The following is a 20,337-nucleotide window of genomic DNA, read 5'->3' as shown; positions in this document are numbered from 1 at the left end:
ACGGCCGATTATCGGGTTGGTGTGTCAGCGCCTTTAGGCTACAAATCATTTACACAAATTAACAGTTGTAGCTAGGGCTGCGCAATATATCCTAAATGTTGCGTTAACTTGAAACGGGTACATTTCGTGGTGCATTCAAAGTTATTGTAAAATACCCTTTTCTCATCTGTTTTTGTTTTTTAACAGCAATTTACTGGTGAAATACGTTATTATTGTTATGTTATTACATTTTTAATAAATCATTTAAATTCCTCCCTTTTTTGTACTGATGCGAAAAATTTATCTGATCTGTGACTCAAAACCGTGATTCAAACCGAACTGTGAGTTTGGTGATCCATTGCACCCCTACTATTTTGCATGTATGTATATGCATTTGCATATTGCAATGTGGAGAGTCATTTATATATAAATCCTAAAAGACATTTGTGAAACCCTCTGTGTGCATTCATTAATATTGAGATTAGATTTCTGGGACTCTTCAGTCTGGAGTAACCTCTTTCCTTCACTCACCTCCTCCTTCCTCTTGCTCCCTCGCTCCTCTGAGTCTCGCGAGGCCTCATGGACAACTTTCCTCTTGCCCTCCTTCTTTTTCTCCTCCTCCTTGTGTTTCTGCATGTACTCGGTGATAAGGTCGGGGCCGTCCAGGTTGTCTTGTGGCTCCCATGTGTTCTCCTCACTGGAAAGGTGAGTGCAGACAGAAGAAAATCTCCTCAGGCTTTGTTTTTAGCCACTAAATTCTCACTTTAATTGTTAATTCATATTATTCTTTTTTTCTATTGCCATTTTGTAAGGTTATTTGCGGGTCTGCAACTTAGTGTCAAAATATCAAACCTTCAACTTTGAGGGCATGATACAATGACAAAATTTATGCTGTAGATAATTTGCAATTTGTAAATGAACAAGATAAAGAAATGTGTGTGTATATATATATATATATATATATATATATATATATATATATATATATATAGAGAGAGAGAGAGATAGAGAGAGAGAGATATACTGTGTATGTATATATATATATATATATATATATATATATATATATACACACAGTATATCTATCAGGACCATGAACACCAAGTATTAATATTATAGACTCTGAGAACTTACTTACTTACTCTGAGAACCCCTTCCATTTCAGCAGAAACTCTACTCTTCCCTTCACCACTCTGCGGTCCAAAACCTTCTCCACCTCATACTTCTCCTCCTCTTCCTTCTTCACTGCTGCTGCAGCTGCAGGAGGTGCTGCAGGCTGCTCCTCCTCCTCGGCCTTCTTGCCCTTCTTTCCTGCTACAGTCGCCAGCTTGACGTCTGCTGAGGGCTCCTTTGGTAGATCCAAGGGGGAAACATGCAGAGATAATGATACAAGGGTTAGAAGAACTAATGGGAGGTGGGAGTGAATTATAGTTGACCATGTTTTACTATATTAAAATATTCTGTTTGAATGGAGAAAATGCAAGGGCTGATGAGGTGCCCAATCCATAGGACTTCAGAGTGTTAAGTATCTCCTGCATTAAAACTGAAATAACTACTAAAATGTAAGCCACAAAAGTCATTAACTGGAGCTACAATCTACATGCCCAGTAGCCTCAATCAACGACAGTTCATTTACCAGAAAATCACCAGATGTTCCTCGCCTGCAAAACTCAGTTTGTTTCAGGAAACAACAAACTTTAAGCTAGCGAGCTACACGCTGAAAATGGAAAGTTAAGAAAAACATTTTGATGGTGCAACAAGGCAGGCCTGGTTGGTTCTTTCGGGAAATAATTCTAAAGATTTACAAAGAATATGTGTAACATTACACCATTTTATATCTAACTGGGATGTTTTGGGAGCGATTGTGGCCGGATTGCTGCAGACGAAGTAATGTTACACAGGGTGATACACTGGTAAGAGCTAATGACGTTTAGCCATGTATGCAGCTCATTTAAATAGCTCACTTTACCGTATTGTGTCAACAGTTAACTTCATTTTATATTACATGTGACTAGGGTTGGGTACCGTTCACATTTTTACCGGTGCCAATATCTGAAATTTGGTTCCGGTACCTTTATTCGGTACTTTCCCTTTGTAATAACAAAAAGATGAATTTCACTTGTAAAAATAATTTCAAACCTATTTATCCTAGAGTAACTTCTCTCTGTCCGTGTGTGTGTGTGTGTGTGTGTGTGTGTGTGTGTGTGTGTGTGTGTGTGTGTGTGTGTGTGTGTGTGTGTGTGTGTGTGCTCTCTGTCAACATGCAGATGGCGTTTCTTCCATCAGGGTGAAAATGTTCCACCTAAACAAGTTCCTTCCTGAGACTATTTTGCAGAGCCAAAGTCGTTGCGTCCAGAGCTTAGCACCGCCCAAGTTTATTTTGATTGGTTTAAAGAAATGCAAACAAGCCAGAGAGTTTTTTCTCCTATCCCAGAATGTCTGTGTGGAGGAGCCAGACTTTACTCCGCAGTGCTTTGGAGATAGGTCTGGCAATGCCAGACTACATGTACAGTAACATGCAGTTGTTTGCCTTTAACTATACCGATATGGCTGTATGCACAACGACAGACAAACAAAGGGACAAAACCTGTATCAAATCCCTGATTAAAAAATCCCCCCAAAAGCTGCAAAATAAGTCAGGTACAATATTTACCTGAGTTTTTAATTGCCAAACATGAATAAACAAGCCTGCCTGCCTTTAATTTCAAACAAAATCCACACCCAGACCAACAGTGGATTTAATATCAAGTACTAGCTGAATGATAGTACCAACCCCCCTGCAGGTCTAGAGAAGGGCCACAAGGCAGACATTAGACCTGATATGGACTGGGCTGCTGCTAAAGTTACAACAGGGTCACATTTTTGGGGTGTTTTTGTCCCAATCTTTGCAGCTGAATCAACCCAGTTGTCTCTTTAAAATAAATGAGTAGCTGTACTCTGACACATTACCATTGTTGGATCCTACCCAAGAGTAATATTTCTGAACAGTAATGCCCCCCCAAAGAACACAAAAACAGATGCCAAACTAAATGAAGATTTGGGTTAATTAAAAACATCCTCCTTTTCTTGTATATTACTCATATTTGCTTCAGCTTTATCGGGGCTGCTCAGTTTTGGACCAAATGGTGACGTGTAAGGTGCACCAATCAAACTCTTCTCTGGGATTCAGTAAATCTGTGATCGACCTTGCGGTCTGTTGAGGAAAGACGTGAACGTTCATCTATCCAAATTACTTCCGCCTGACTCGACCTAGTCTCTCATCCTGACTAGACCTAGTCTCTCCTCCTCATCCTGACTCGACCTAGTCTCTCCTCCTCAGCTTGACTAGACCTAGTCTCTCCTCCTCATCCTGACTAGACCTAGTCTCTCCTCCTCAGCCTGACTCTACCTAGTCTCTCCTCCTCATCCTGACTAGACCTAGTCTCTCCTCCTCATCCTGACTCGACCTAGTCTCTCCTCCTCAGCTTGACTAGACCTAGTCTCTCCTCCTCATCCTGACTAGACCTAGTCTCTCCTCCTCAGCCTGACTCGACCTAGTCTCTCCTCCTCAGCCCGACTCGACCTAGTCTCTCCTCCACATCCTGACTCAACCTAGTCTCTCCTCCTCATCCTGACTAGACCTAGTCTCTCCTCCTCATCCTGACTCGACCTAGTCTCTCCTCCTCAGCCTGACTCGACCTAGTCTCTCCTCCTCAGCCTGACTAGACCTAGTCTCTCCTCCTCATCCTGACTCGACCTAGTCTCTCCTCCTCATCCTGACTCGACCTAGTCTCTCCTCCTCAGCCCGACTCGACCTAGTCTCTCCTCCTCAGCCTCTTGACCTAGTCTCTCCTCCTCAGCCTCTCGACCTAGTCTCTCCTCCTCAGCCCGACTCGACCTAGTCTCTCCTCCTCAGCCCGACTCGACCTAGTCTCTCCTCCTCAGCCCGGCTCGACCTAGTCTCTCCTCCTCAGCCTGACTTGGCCTTCGTGAAACGCACCAAGCCAGGATGCACAGATTAGACTAGTTCAAGCCTCACTTTATCAGTTATCCTGGATTTATAAATTCTGCTTTTGTGAAACAGACCCCAGCTGTTTGTTATTTGACCTGGTCTGTTTCCTACTGCTCCATCATTCTTTAGTGTCCGCTGGAAATAGTTTGCTTTCTTTTTTTTAAATTTCATATGACATCATCAGTGTCTTTGCTTTCAGTCTGAACAGACCTCAACAGATTTAAAACCACATTCAGTCACAGAAAATACAAACAGGGAATATGAAATGTCAGACAAAGATTATTAAATGAAAAGTTCACAATTCTCTCTCTCTGTATCTGCTGACTGGGGTGAAGTTAGTTAAATAATTGACATTCGTCTGTTTTCATGGATGTTACCTTCAATAGGTCCGTGTCAAAGCGTTGATGTCACTCAGTTTCTGGGTATGTTGGAGAGCTAATTTAGACAGATGTTTCAGTTATTTTTTTACCAAAAATAATGATGCAATTAGGAGTGCAAAGAACTGAATGTCTGTCCAATGTGCCCAACACAATAGATGTACTTAGGGACCGTCGTCAAATGGCAACACCAACTATTTCAATCTTTAATACCTTTTTTGCTGTTCATCATAGAAAACTCAAACCACTTCCATTAGAGAGAGCAATTAAACATGTCACACTTTTGAATTAGTAAAAATAAAGATAATAAAAAATAATAAAAATTTAGATCATAAACCCTTCAATGTAAAATATTATTTATATATATATATATATATATATATATATACATTGAAGGGATTATGATCTAAAGTTTCGTCTCCAGCTTCTGAGACTCTCCACAGTTCGGCTATCATCGGGTGATATTATTATTATACGGTTATTTCTGAGAGCAGAAGTGTGGGCGAGTTTCCCTCTGATATTCTGTCCAATCAACAAGCGACGTGACGTGTGTTTACAGTGTTTACTGCGTCTGATAAAGTGCAGTGTGACGCAAACTGCAACAATGTTACAACTTAACCCCCGAATCACACCGAGTCCACTGAACTATAGAGGAGCAACAAACGGAGCAGACAGTTGCTCAGCAACGGACGTTCTGTTTCCCTGAACCTTAATAACAGCTGAATGGGAAGCTAACGCATGGCCAGCTCTGTCTTCTATTGGCTTTGACTGCCGTGTTAAAGAGCAGTTATTAAAGTGTTGTAAAAAAATAAATAAAAATAGTCTGTTTTCACAAAGACATGGCGTCTGACTTGGCCCAAAGAATCCCAGATATCGTGGCAGCACACCAACTGTGAAGAACATTATACTGCATATAGGGTCTGAATTGCTGAAAGGTGACTTTATGGTTCTGCTCCCTAAATGTGGAGGGGTTTATCAGTGGCCCTCTACCACCAGTCAGAAGAGGAGCTGAGAGATTCAGCAGACTGTTGACACTGAACACATGGCTTTCTACTGCATGTACCGTCCACTCTCTGCAGTTCATTGACAATTTTAACTTTTTCTGGGACCCTAGACATCTTTTTAAAGCAGATGGACTTTTCCTTAACAAGCCAGGAGTAAAGCTGTTCACCTCTAGCCTACTTTACTCTCTGCGCCACACATCTGCTCCCTCGGCCAAGGACACGAGACAAGAGGAATCTAAACAAGAGGAAGACATAACAAAGCACGGCAGTGATCCACCACAGCCCCCACCTGAGCAAAGATTTGACCATGGGAGAGCACAGAGCGGAGACGAGAAATCTCAACCCCCCTCTTCACCCGTCCAACACCCCTCAAACCCCTCGTATACCCCGCCCATGCCATCGCTCTCTCCACTCACCCTTTCCCCTCTTTCCCCCTGCCCCATGTTGGAGTTCACTGACTAGATGAAGGAGGTGGTAGATGCTGGACCCCCCTTTCTTTTCCCATCATTTGCCCCTCGGCATCAAACTGCCCCGGTTTTGGCACAATCACCAAAAGTAAAACGCCAGGCACCTCTGCGGTGCACGGTGCCAGAGGAAATTCATTTTTAATCAATGAGACAGAAAATAGCTGTACACGTTAATAACTCTGAAATCACTTAAATGAAGAAAGTGCCAATACCTCTGCAGCATTTCATTAAGGCATCTACCACAATATATATGAGCTATAAACTGTAACCTAACATTTAAACACAACAAGTTAGCATTGCATTATCTTAAACAACCTTAGCTCAACAACTTAAGGCTTTCTGGTCAACAGTCATATAAATACACACATAAGGCAAATAATACAAGCACTTACTGTACTTTGGTATCATTTATGCACACAGGTAATCCAAACTAGCTGTAAACTGTTAAACTCGACCCCCCACAAATTCTTCCTGTCCACTATTGGCTCCGTTCCTCTCCTACTCTGACCCCGATAACTAACTAGGTCACACAAGGAGCGCATGCAGGGGGCGTGGTCAGCTCATACTCAGCTCATGATCCAAGCCACTCTCACTGTGGAGTCTCTTAAACACAGATATCAGATAGAAATTACACATCAGCCCACAGAGACTCAATTAGAAGCTACACACGTACTGAGAGCTGAACAAACTGAAATGTAGTTAAGGAAGCTACAAGCAGCAGTAGCACAAGCCAAACAGTCTGCCCGTTTCAAACAGGTATGTTTAGAAAAGTTTCAGACAGCTTTAATGTTTGAAATGTCTGACACGCTTTCACACCAAACGGAGCAGACCCTTAATAATTCACAGCCGAATGGGAAGCTAACGCATGCTCAGCTCTGTCTTCTCTTCTCTGTGACTGCCGTGTAAAAGAGCAGTTATTAAAGTGTTTACCTGAGTGTGTGCTGGTTTACCGTGGGCCCGTTACAGGAAGGAGGTTTAACAAACTCTGAGTCTAACCCTGAACTCTGAGATGGTTCCAGAAGTAATTTATCTTTTTTTATTTGAACATAATATAAAAACAAAGGGTAACGATCAGTTTTACAGTTAATTCCTCCTGGGAATAAATAAAAATGGAAACTATGTAAATTGTGTAGTTGTATGTGTAAGGTAGTAGCCTTAAGTAGGCCACTAGGATAGGGTGACCAGATGTCCCCGGTTTCCGGGGACAGTCCCCGGTTTCGGTGACCTGTCCCCGGCTGGAGCTGTCCCCGGAAATGTCCCCGGTTTTCACTGTGACTGATAGACCCGAAATTGGAATGAAAGAAAGAAAACATTGACCAAACGTATAGTCGTGTGCCCTACACGTGCAGGCTCAAGACAGCCAGAGCAAGCACTGCTCAGAGCTCAGAGATGTAGAATGCCCATATTTTACGATGCTGAAATTGCTGTTTATTTACATGTGAGTGTGAGTGTGGTGGGTGTAGCGAACGCAATTTCGCGGACATTTTACGTTTAAAAAAAGGATCTTACTCTTTAACAGAAAGGTTGACCTCCTTAGAAATCCTTTCCATAATGTTGTCAGACACTTAGAATATTAATCTGTGCCTGTCAGTGCCAAAACGAGCACTTTTATGAACATAAATACAAGCTGGATAATTGTCTTGTTTCCGCCGCTGCCGTCTGCAGCGATCTCGTTTAATACTGGACCAATGTCAAAGGAAAATATTTCCTCAATAGTTTTAATTGTATCCGATACTCAATGAGCTGTTGCAGAAACAAGCCCAGCGTGAAGCAATAAAGCAGTAAATATTACAACATTTCCCTCTGAGGTGTAGTGGAGTACAAGTATGAAGTAGCAGCAGGGGCGATTCTAGGATCAGACCTTTAGGGGAGCTCAGCCCCTAATGAGAATGTGACACGGATATAGCGCATGCAAAAGTGTTAACCCCATTGCTGTGACAAATGGCAAGAAAATGAACATTGAACTTACATGAAATGTTATCATATTTGCATTCTGCACAAATCTCTGCACACCCATTACTCTCTGTGAAATATCTCACAAACTCTTCACTCAACACATGCATCAGTACAACAAGCGGTTCCTGAGTAATCTGGTTTTGAAATAGCAACAAAATTTCTACATGGTCTCCAACTTTATAATGTATTCTCATGTAAACTATTTATGTTAGCACAGATATTTTTTGTAAATTGCTTAGCCAGTGTATCCCACCATAATGGTTATTATATTGCCAGATTCCAGACAATCCCACTTACTTATATATATCCCACTTACAAATATGAATATATATTTCTACTGGTATGCTTCCTAATGACATTAATGCAAAAATATGAAGAAAAAACTATTCCACCTGTGTGTGCATGGTTAAAATTCTGAAGTGCAAAATAATTCAGGCTACAGCACAAATATTTCCATCCATAGATAAGAATAATCAAGTCTAACCTCTGAATTTCTTTTCAAAGTGCACCAGATTGACGCATTTAAACGTTAAAATAGACACAATTTTCTTACAGGGGAGCATGCCCATGGACCCCCCTAGGGGGGCTTGTTGGGGCACGAGCAGCTCTAGGTCTAGTGACGTCCCTGGGGCAGTGTCCCCGTTTTAAGTTTCCAAAGATAAAAACATGACCTGTTTTGGAGGTATTTACGCTTCTGAGCTGAAAATGTCCCCGGATTTGGTCTCAGAAATCTGGTCACCTTACACTAGGAGGCACTGTTGCCATTCCTATTACAGATGCAGTTCAGCCATTTTCACTTTTTTGTACCTTACGAGACACCGTAGTTTACACTTGATGTGTGTAGGTGGCCATGTTTGTTTAAAACTGTAGGGACTCCGTTACGGTGAGCAGGGAGGGGTTAGACGGAGCCCAGAGGAGGAGATGCATCTTTCAAATCCTGCTAGCTTCTCAACCTCACCAACCCTGCCGTTAACGAGACTCTCCACAGTCCGGCTATAATCCTGTGTGTTCGGCTACGTTTGTTAAACTAGGTTTGATAACGAGACTCTCCACAGTCCGGCTATAATCCTGTGTGTTCGGCTACGTTTGTTAAACTAGGTTTGATAACGAGACTCTCCACAGTACGGCTATAATCCTGTGTGTTCGGCTACGTTTGTTAAACTAGCTTTGAGAAGTTTTGAAGGGAAATGATCCCTCCAAGACAGAAAGTATTTAGTTAGTTTGAGTCTCTACAAGATGAAAGCAGGAAACATAGAGACATAAAAACACATCTTTCCTTCCTCCACATTTGATCTCCAACAACAGAATGAACGGATGATGGAAAATGAAAAACACATTTTTTTAACATTTTAAAGTTGGAATGGTATGACTGAGATTTTGAGTAATGATAATGAATAAAAACAAAGATTATAAACGTTGGGACAGTCCACATTCATTATTGCGGCTGAGCTGCATAAACACTCTGTGACGTGCTGAAGATAGAATTTCATTGATTAATTCATCCACACGTAAAACACAACTAGTATCTTCCTGCAGTTACCAAATGTTAAGTTACTTATGATTTCAATAAGAGTGTGGTCAACAGAAAGTGTCCCAGCTCTGTCAAAGCCCAAAAACCAGGTGAACAGGTGAAGCCAACAAATCTAATGTTATCACTTCAGCTCAAACCAGGATGAACACACCCACCACCTAAAATATCAGTGCCTAATATAATAATCTATAAATAATAGAAATGAGACTACAACAACATAGAGTTGTAACATGTGGCTCCTCCATTCATTATAGGAGGGCTTATATTGTAGAATACAGCCTCAGTTAAAAGTTTGGACATGCTTTCCCATTTCAGTGAATGAGAACGTGTGTCCAAACAAAGAAACAATAACTCAATGGGCTCCTACAACTTCCTTTCTCCACATTTGATCTCTACCAACAGAATAAAGAGATGATCCACGGAGCCTCGACTCTCTTCCTGGTTACTTTAGAGTGGTTGTTGAGTCCTGAACACTGACCTGAACATGGCTGCTATCAGAGTCCCAGTCTGCTGCTTGTCTTCTGGGGACCTCGTTGCTCCGCTGCTCCTGGTTCTGGTTGTCCTCCTCCATTCCTCTCTGGTCCTGAAATCCGGCAGAGCTCCACTGGGGCTGCTGGACTCACTCTGGATTCTGTTCAGGACTAATCACAGCAGCAGAGATATTCAGATGCTTTCCTCACATCCACAGAGTCTGATAATGTGCTCGGTGTTAGCGTGGAAACAGCCGCAGCTCTTATCTGAGGAATGCTCTGGTTTCCATGGAAACCTTTTCAAATGTACACTCCCACCAAGGACAGACTGAAGTCAGCTGACTGTTCACTCGCTGAACTGCATGTTTATCTAACTAGAACTCAAGGACCCTGTGTGTGTGTGTGTGTGTGTGTGTGTGTGTGTGTGTGTGTGTGTGTGTGTGGGTGCGTGTGTGTGTGCGTGTGTGTGTGTGTGTGTGTGTGTGTGTGTGTCTTCTAAATATCTCCAGAACCGTTCATCCTCCTTCACCCTCGGCCTCCTGGGTACAACATGAACTCGGAGTAGTTTGGAGAAAACAGCGTAGGATATTAATAAACTGTGAATAAATCTAAACAACTGCACAACAAAGTTGAAAAAACGCTGCCATAGTTCTGGCTCTTCGGTGTCTACCCTTCAAAATAAAAGCCCAGCTTAAATTCACTCAGAGCATTTCACTGACAGGAAACTCAATAAAAAGTTATTTTAGCCCACACTTTATACTGTGGTGCATACATTCAAAGTCGTATGTGGAAGTGGGAGAAGTCATTGTTCCTGCTGAACTGCACAATCTGGCACAGTTTATTGCTCTTATAGTGTAATTGGTACCACGTGTTGTCCAAAACTGTTTTTTAAATGGAACTTTGTCACTGGCATCAGTTTGTTTAGTAAAAATCACATGTATATAGTGGATAGAAAGCATTCAGTCATAGTTCTCACAGTAACACAATTTCCTGAAGGCAACATGACTGAGGAGAGTTTTCTGCCTTCTTTGTTAGGCTGTCACTCATAATTCCACGCCCCTCTGAGTTGAAGCTACGCCCCCAAGCAAAATCGGGGCCAAAAGTCTGAAACTGAAAAAAAGATTTGAAGCTGTAAAAAAATAAGTTTTGAATCTGAAAACATGAAATGTGGAACTGAAAACAAATATAAAAGTGAAAAATGAAAATTTATAATTTATTCAAAATAATTCCAGAATTTATCTTTTTAGAATCTAAATTTTATTCAAACTGAAAGAAAAATTGGTACACTTATTTTTAGTTTGAATACATGGTTTTATTTTTTCAAGTTTTAGACCAAAACTTACATTTTCAATTTCAAGTTTTAGTTTTTCAACTATATATATTTTTTTCAAATTAACAAAACATTTGGCCCTGATTTAGCTCCATAATTGGCTCTCTTGGCTGCGGGAGCTTCACCTGTTCAGGTAGAAACACAGAAGCACAGCTGGAACATTTATCACTCATTAACCAGATGCTGTTCTGTCTCAAGGGATGGAGGCGGGGCTTACAGTCTGCAGGCGGCCAATGGCTGCAGCTCTTCACCGTTGTAGATGATCCCGCTCGCCGTCTTCCTGGTTTCTGACAACAACAAACACCACACAATCAAATATGTTTCAGAAACAAATTCATTTTCTATCGTCCAGCTTTATTCCCAATAACAGGATTTACCTGCGTGTAGAACAACGGATCCACAGGTGGAGGAAACGAGTACTGTAGTACTGTAGTTTTTGTTGAAGACTACAGTTTGTGTCTGAACCAATAGGAAGGATACAGGTTGGTGATGTCATAGGGCCCTCTGAGCTCCAGAGGCTGAGGACACTCAGACATTATTATATTATTATATTATTATTTATGACTTCAGACTGAACATGCTGCATATATCATCACCAACCTTCTCCGCGGCGCTGGACAGGATCACACTCTGAAACACAAAGAGGTGAGTCAAGACAGAGCCAATCAGGACGTCCTGTCACAGGGACAGGAAGTGTGTTGGGACAGAAGAGGACGTCCCTTCCCTTTCCACGTCTCCATCAGACACACAGCGTTGGTGATGGTGTAGCGCCTCCTGGTGGAGTCTTTGATGGCTGCAGAGTAGACACCTCAAACACCAGACCCCTCTCTATGGCCTGAACACACACAAACACATATAGAGACTATTATTAATATAAACACGTTACTATACTATGACATTTTCCAACATACAATAATATGACTTTTTTTCCGACATACTATACTATGACTTTTAAAAAAAAAAATTTCGACATACTATACAATTACTTTTTTCGACATACTATACGATATGACTTTTTCCAAAATGTTTGACAAACTATACTATGACTATTTAGGAGAGGACTGTGATTGGCCGGCTGTCAGAGGCCCAGGATGTGGTTGATGTGACCCTGAAGACAAATGAAAACATCTGTTTAATAAACTATGAAACACATTTTCTTACCATGAATTCTTGAAATGAAAAAGTGAAAAAATATAAAATATATCATTTTTTTTTGAGACGAGCCAGCCTACAGAGAGGAGGTCCTGAAATTGGCAGCCTGGTGTTCAGAGAACAACCTGGCTCTGAACACCAAGAAAACAAAGGAGATCATTGTGGACTTCAGGAGGAACAGCACCGACCTAGCCCCCCTGTACATCAACGGAGAGTGTGTGGAGAGGGTCCACACCTTCTGGTTTCTCAGCGTCCTTATCTCCGCTGACATCTCCTGGATAGACAACATCACAGAGGTCATCAAGAAGGATCAACAGCAGCTACACTTCCTGAGAGTCCTCAGGAAGCAGGATCTGGACTCCAACCTGCTGCTGACCTTCTACCACTCGTCCATGGAGAGCCTGCTGACGTACTGTATCACAGTATGGTACGGCAGCTGCACCATGGCAGACAGGGAGAGGCTCCAGAGAGTAGTTAAGGCAGCTCAGAAGATCAGTGGCTGCCCTCTCCCCTCCCTGACAGACATCTACACCTCCCGCTGCCTCAGTAGAGCAGAGAACATCACCAAGGACAGCTCCCACCCTGCTCTGATCTGTTAGACCTGTCGCCCTCAGGGAGGAGCTACAGCTGCATCAGAACAAGGACTACCAGATTCAACAACAGTTTCTTCCCAAAAGACATAACCACTTAGAACTCACACATGCCACTACCCACCTACTGTGCAATATTTAATATGTAATGCTTTTGATAACACTGATAATTCTGTGCAATATCATTATTTCACTCTGTGTATCACACTGTATACAAACCATATTTATCTTTCTATTTTTATATATGTATATAGCATCTCAGAACTGTGACCTTACCCCCTCTTTTTTCTTTTGCACTACTTATTTTATTCCATGTTGTTATATTTCTCTTACGTACATGTTGACACTGGAAGAGGAGTTGCTTCAATCTTGTTGTATATGTGTATAATGACAATGAAAGGCATTCTAGTCTAGTCTATGACTTTTTATGATTTTATTCGACATACTATAGTATGACTTTTTTCAAAATTTTCCACAAACCATACTATGACTTTTTTTTGAACATACTATACTATGACTTTTTCCGACATACAATAATATTTCTTTTTTTGGACATTTTATGAAAAATTTCGACATACAATAATGTGACTTTATTCTACATACTATCTATAACATTTTTTCAAACGTTTTGACATACTATATTATGACTTTTTTTTCCCAAAATTTACGACATAATATACTATGACTTTTTTGACATACAATAGAAAAATTTTCGACATGCTATACTATGACTTTTTGATTACTTTTTCCGACATACTATACTATGACTTTTTCTTCCTATCTACCTGCCTTCAAACCTTAAAATGTTCTGCATCTTTTATTCATTAAGAATCTTTTTACAACTTGTACATTTTATTTGTACTTTTTGAAAATATTGACCACACGGGCCAGTGACAGTTTCGTTTGCCGGCAATTTCCAACAAAAGCCGACCAGCCAAACCAGCGAAATGCCATGCAGCTTCAAATCTAATTCATTTAGATACAAGCGTTGCATTTTGGAAATGATATTTACAGCCGCTGGCGCAGATGAACTAACGCTACACTCGTTACTGTAAGTAGCCTACAATAAAACCTCCATGATTAAAATGTCAATACTTATCAATACCCAACCGGTATTTCAGTCTGCGCTGTCCACTGTTGTCCACCGCGCTGTGGAAACACAGCTCTACTCAGTAAATAGTGACTTTTTACAAACAAGCTAAAATGAAAGATGTCAGTTTGTAGTCTAACTGTTTATCTTGTAAACTCAGCTGCTGTCTAAAGGAACCATCCTCTCCACTGGAGCGGTACCCTATGGATGTATTATAAGACCAAAACAGATACATGTGGCTACTTAATATACACGTGATTGACGCCATCGTCATGTCCGCGTTCTTCACTCTTGATGTTGCCGGTTGTATTCTTTTGCAACAGCATTGTCTTATTTCAAATGAGGCATACAGGATGAATGCTAGCCTGCTTGTCCATTCATCATTAAAGCTGTTGTTTTCCACAACTTTTCGCTTCAGCCTCTTTGACAGTGACATTGTTACCTGACCACAGGCCTTTCTTTCTGCAAGCATTTTCCACCAATCAGGACACTGCATACTACAACAATGTTTCAGTAATCACAGACTTTAACCATCACTCCTCAGTGAACTGTCTCCTAATCTGAGATAATTTTCTAATTAAGTAGTCTATCTAGTTATCATTATGGATTTTCCATGTTTTTTAGGAGTTTACTTATAATACATGTAAAACATATAGCATTAATTTAGTAAGAAAGTGAAATGTCAAACAAGAATGTGCATATTAGGTATAAATACATTTTCTTTTCTAAATTTGAAAGTCCGGCCCCCGGAGTGTCTGCTTAAAAAAATTCTGGCCCTTAGAAAAATGTAGTTGATGACCCCTGGTCTAGCTTTACTGCTAATGGCACAACTTACACCGGAAGTGGCTAGCTGGGTGGGTTATAACCATTTTCTGAAGCTTCATGGTAGGTGCGGCGTATATTTTCCTGCTTTTTTGTCCTTTGCCAATCACACCTATGATATTTCTTTCAGGACCAGTAAAAATGTATAAGGGGCCAGAAAAACTCTGATCTACTGGCCCCAGAGATTTTTCTTCTTTTGTTGAGCCCTGGCTTGGCTCTGAAACATGTTCACAACGAGGCAGTGTGAATGCGCTGGTGTTTTTTAAGGCTACTACTCACAGAAAAACTGTTCCCACATTGTTCACACCAGTACGGCTTCTCTCCAGTGTGAATGAGTTGATGTGTTTTAAGGTGACCACTCTCAGAAAAAGTTTTCCCACATTTATCACAGCTGTACGGCTTCTCTCCAGTGTGAACACGTCTATGCCTTTCAAGGCTACCACTGTGAGAAAACGTTTGACCACATTGATCACAGCTGTACGGCTTCTCTCCAGTGTGAATGCGTTGATGTTTTTTTAGGCTATCCTGTAGTGTGAAAGCTGCCCCATATTGATCACAGCAGTGTAGATTCTGTCCAGTGTGAACTCTCTGATGAATCTTTAAATATCCAGATGACTTGAAGGATTTATCACAGTGCTGACAGTGGTGACATTTGGGTCCCTCTCCTCCTTGCCGTTTCTATAGCAACAGAGAAACAGAGAAAGAGTTAGTGAACAACGTTCTTTAAACCCTGGACTTGGCCACTTAGCCTCACAATTTTAACTCTTCTTACAATAATTTATGACAAAATGAAGTAAATATGTGCCGGTTGCAGACGGGAAGAAGGAGCAAATGTACTCTTCATAACTTTTATAAGTTCCGAGATATTCTATATTTTTCAGGGAAGTTGTAATGAAAGAACTGTAATAAAACAGCAAGAGAAAGCGTGGCAGACGATCGTGGACCGCATGATTGCGTAAGTCAGGCAGTTGTAGCCTAGTCTTTGCCTTAAAGTGCTCATATTATGCTTTTGGGCTTTTTCCCTTTCCTTTATTGTGTTATATTAGCCTGGATGCCAGCTGAACTTAGCCCCGCCCACAACATTCGAGGTCGGGAAGTTCGGTCTGGACTTGATCCGTTGAGGAGCAATTATGCTCGAACAAGATCTGTTCAGACCAATCAAATTGTGAGGGCGGGCTTTATACATGGACAGATACAGTAACGTCTCTCTCACATACACACACACATACATTAGACGTTAGAACAAAGCACGGTAACGTTATATGGTGGAGCGAGATAGAGAGAGATGAAGAGAGGGAGCGCCCAGCGGCGTTAGAACAAAGCACGGTAACGATATATGGTGGAGCGAGACAGAGAGAGACTGAAGAGAGAGAGCGCCCAGCAGCGTTAGAACAAAGTCATGAATCAGAGAAATAAAACGTGTTTTCGCTGATACATCTCTAGAGACGAATGGAGACGAAACACCATCTCGTCTGTTGTGGTCTGTTGACAGTTGAGTTCCTTTGCTCTGATTGGTTGTAGGTCTATCCAATGAGTGCAGAGGAATTTTCTTTCCCTGTTCGTTTGGAACACGCCCCATAATCACAGCCCAATGGAGCAGTTTCAGACTCACATTCTGACTAGAATCTGAGTATGACCACGTCAGGCCAGTGTTATATATCTTCTTTGTGCATGTTTTAGGTTTACAAAGTGAAAAAGCCCAAAGTCCACCCCAAAGGGACTTATATTGTAGTCCAGCCTTTACTTCAGAGACGAACGTGCATCACTTTGTAACACACGTTGTAATGCTCGCATAGCTGCTAGTGTGGCATGCCCTCATACTCTGCAACTGACTGGCTAGTAGTCCTTACCTAGCTAATGCAGAATCTACACATCTCAATTCTCCGAATTCAACCCAAGCACTCTTTGGTGATGTGGTTGATTACGTTATTCTTGATCATCTGTCTATCATCGTATGAAGCCCGCCCTGACACTTTGATTGGTCCGAACAGCTCTGGTTCGGGCATAGTTGCTCCACAACGGATCAAGTCCAGACCGAACTTCCCGACGTCAAATGTTGTGGGCGGGGTTAAGTTTGGCTGGCATCCAGGCTACTATTCTGGTACAACCTCTACAACAATTATGAACCTGAAAATGAGCATAATATGAGCACTTTAAAAGGTGAGCAGAAGACAATTTTACTCAGGAAATTTACCATGAAGATCAATTACAACCACTTATCTACAATGCTAGAATATGTAGCATAGCCTTCATACCTCTCTCTTACTCTGTCTCTCCCTCTCTCTCGTATGGGCTAAAATATACATTTCTTAAGTAACATATTAACTCCCACTGCTAGCTTTTAAGGTAAAGTCTACAGCTGTTTGTTTGTGCAAATGACAACTGACTCCAATGGTTTCAGTTAAGAGCAGTAGTTCATGAATGTATATTTTTAGACTAGCATTCAGTCGGTCCTCTATTATCTGCCACTTTTGTTTTTACAGAGGCCGAGTTTCCTTCTCTACATATTATATGCTTTGCTTCCTCATATATATGGACATAGAAAAGAAGGACACTAAAGAACTTGGACTCTAAAATCTAGAAAGATAAAAACTATAAAGACAATTAAGTGATAAACTCAATGCAAACTGGTAACAGCACCCTAGGGTACCGTCTATTTGCTGGATTGTTCCGAGGTAACCGTCGGTAGCTAACGTTAGCAGATAAGCCCGCTGACAGCAACGGTAGTGTTCATATTTATGCACAATGACAAATAAAGCAAACTTGCTCAAAAACGAACTACACGCTGTTTTCAGGTAACGTTACTGTTGACGTTCAAACAGGCGTGTGTGTGTTTTGAGAAATATCTTTATACTGCAAGGCTATATTTATTTGTTATTTGTATATTATTTTATTGCCATTACATGTCTTCATACATACAGAAGTTTAGTTTGCTAAATATATCACATTTTGTTAGTTGGATATTGGATGTGAAAAGAAGGAAATGGTTATTCCATAACATTGCACTTTAGATGTGTGTGAGTCATTTATATCGTTCTATTTTACAGCGATCAATTATCTGTTCAAACAATGTTCTATGTAAAATGTTCTATTAAAGAAAATATAGAAAATACATAGTTGTGTGTGCTGTAAAGTGGTTAGAAAAAATGAAATTGGAATCAGTTAAAATCAGTATCGGCCGGTCAAACTCAATGAAAAATCAGAAATCAGCCTAGAAAATTATAATCGCTGCATCTCTACTCTAAAATCTAGAAACTATAAAGACAATTAAGTGATGAACTCAATGCACACTGTAAACATGACTGTAACAGTGTATTAATCAGTTTAAAAAAACAGCAAAATATAATGATATAATAATATCTACAAAAACCATTGAGGTGTCCTCTCCCTGTTGTTCCATTAATGTACAGTAGTCTACACTATATATAGTTACTGGTCCAGTGAACTAAGACTAGAACTAAGGAGGACTGTACAATTAGGATAGGTTTTATAATTGTACAATCCTCTCAAATGATAGTCCCAGTTTACTGGACAGAACACACACTGTGTGCTAAGAATGACAAATACAATGAACAGGGAAAAGTAATATACTGTACATGAGGCTTTATTGTCAAAGAATACAAAAAGAAATCAATCATCTAAAAAGATGTATTGTCTCTGACCAGTCTGCTGTTGTTAGAACCATTATAGAAACACGTGTATAGGACTTTATATATTATCTTCATCACTGACTTCATTATAGAAACACGTGTATAGACTTTATATATTATCTTCATCACTGACTTCATTTAAAACACATTTAACACTAGAAGTGCCAGAATTCCATAACTACTAGAACTGCCCTGAGCGGTCATTTTGACCGCCAGATTGCGCCCAAAGTTCCTCGCGGCGCACCTGCAGTTGGCCATCAATGTTTGTATTAAAAGTCATAAAAAAGTCTTAATAGTGAATTTAGTGGTGAAATAGCAGATGGAAATTATAAAAAAGCAATCGATTCTATAGCCCAATCTAGATCGGGAGTTTGCCGTAGCAGCAGCAGCAAACAACTGGAACATTTTTGTCTGCTATTTCACCACTAAATTCATATTACTTTTCCATGTGCATTGTATTTGGCATTCTTAGCACACAGTGTGTGTTCTGTCCAGTAACCCTTGGATAAAAGCGTCAGCTAAATGACATGTAACGTAAACTCTGACTATAATTTGAGAGGATTGTACAATTATAAAACCTATCCTAATTGTACAATCCTCCTTAGTTCACTGGACCAGTAACTATATAGTGTAGACTACTGTACATTTATGAAACAACAGGGAGAGGACACCTCAATGGTTTTTGTATATATTGTATTATATCATTATATTTTGCTTTTTTTTTTTTTAAACTGATGAATGAAACTCTATAATCATGATAAATACCTAACTGTGATATTAATGTTTGTATTGTTAGGATATCTTTAGAAAAACGAAATAACATTAAAATGTACATTTTAACGAGTTTAATTACACATTTGAGTAGTAGGCCTAATAGGCTACGTGTTTCAATACTTCATATCATGGCGTAGTAAACCATAATTATTTCATAGGCTACATTCATATCCAAAAAATATGGTATGGAAATTCTTTCGTTCAACATAACTCATAACAAGCAATTAACATATAAAAGTAGCTAATTTGAACATGTACCCTAAGCTAACCTGGCACTGACTCTGTTTTGGTGTCAGCTGTGGTGCGCAGCGCTACTCAGATCGTGCGCCGCTGCCCTTTTTTCCTCCATAAACTCCGCTCTCAGTTCAGCATGAACTTCCTCTGGGCAATTTTACTGCTGGTGCACTATAAATTTACATTTTTTTAAACATTAAGATTATATTTTTAAAACACATTTCTACCACAAATGACACAGAAAATAGGCTAATCGAAAAAGCTGGAACTGAGCTGATAACAAAAAGAGCCAACGAACCATGAAACAATTAATTACAAATACACGTGTAGGCCTACATTTGGTGTTTTAAACGCAGTCAACACAGGTGACATCTCTTCTTTTGACACAACTGCCACAGACGGGTTTGCGGCATGTGCTGCAGGTGTCTTTTGTCTTGTTCTGATTGCAGCTCCTCCTCACCTGGCACTGCCTGCGTTTTTGTGCCTGTTGCGGTGGTAGCTGTCGCTGCTGACCGGGACCGTGCGCTGCTGCCCTTTTCCCCTCCTTGTGTTTCTGCATGTACTCGGTGATAAGGTCGGGGCAGTCCAGGTTGTCTTGAGGCTCCCATGTGTTCTCCTCACTGGAAAGGTGAGTGCAGAGAGAAAAGAATCTGCTCAGGCTCTGTTTTTAGGCAATACATTCTCACTCTAATTGCTAATTCCTTTCTTCTATTGCCAATTTGTAAGGTTATTTATTTATATATATCTCAGGACCAAGAACACCAAGTATTAATATTATAGAATCATACTTACTCTGAGAACCCCTTCCATTTCAGCAGAAACTCTACTCTTCCCTTCACCACTCTGTGGTCCAAAACCTTCTCCACCACATACTCCTCTTCCTCCTTCTTCACTGCTGCAGCTGCTGCAGGCTGCTCCTC

General features: G+C 40.7%; 3 protein-coding genes across 3 annotated transcripts in view; 2 read left to right on the top strand and 1 right to left on the bottom strand.

The window, feature by feature from the left end:
• The window catches only part of LOC116064544 (zinc finger protein 239-like), an 893,026-nt gene that overhangs the window by 18,617 nt on the left and 854,072 nt on the right, over nucleotides 1-20,337 (top strand). The window lies entirely within an intron of this gene.
• Nucleotides 1-20,337, top strand: part of LOC116034141 (hemicentin-1-like) — a 1,482,957-nt gene that overhangs the window by 1,171,382 nt on the left and 291,238 nt on the right. The window lies entirely within an intron of this gene.
• The window catches only part of LOC116034901 (zinc finger protein 436-like), a 90,770-nt gene that overhangs the window by 3,926 nt on the left and 66,507 nt on the right, over nucleotides 1-20,337 (bottom strand). The window contains exons 7-8 of the mRNA XM_035993877.1: nucleotides 1,122-1,327; nucleotides 511-676 (exon numbers count right to left, since the gene is read on the bottom strand). Of these exons, the coding sequence (XP_035849770.1) occupies nucleotides 511-676; nucleotides 1,122-1,327 (372 nt within the window). The remainder of the gene's footprint in view (nucleotides 1-510; nucleotides 677-1,121; nucleotides 1,328-20,337) is intronic.

Source organism: Sander lucioperca, chromosome 17 (genome assembly GCF_008315115.2).
Source record: "Sander lucioperca isolate FBNREF2018 chromosome 17, SLUC_FBN_1.2, whole genome shotgun sequence".
Classification (NCBI taxonomy): domain Eukaryota; kingdom Metazoa; phylum Chordata; class Actinopteri; order Perciformes; family Percidae; genus Sander; species Sander lucioperca.
Note: the sequence above shows the minus strand (reverse complement) of the source record. Positions and strands in the feature narration are given on the sequence as shown.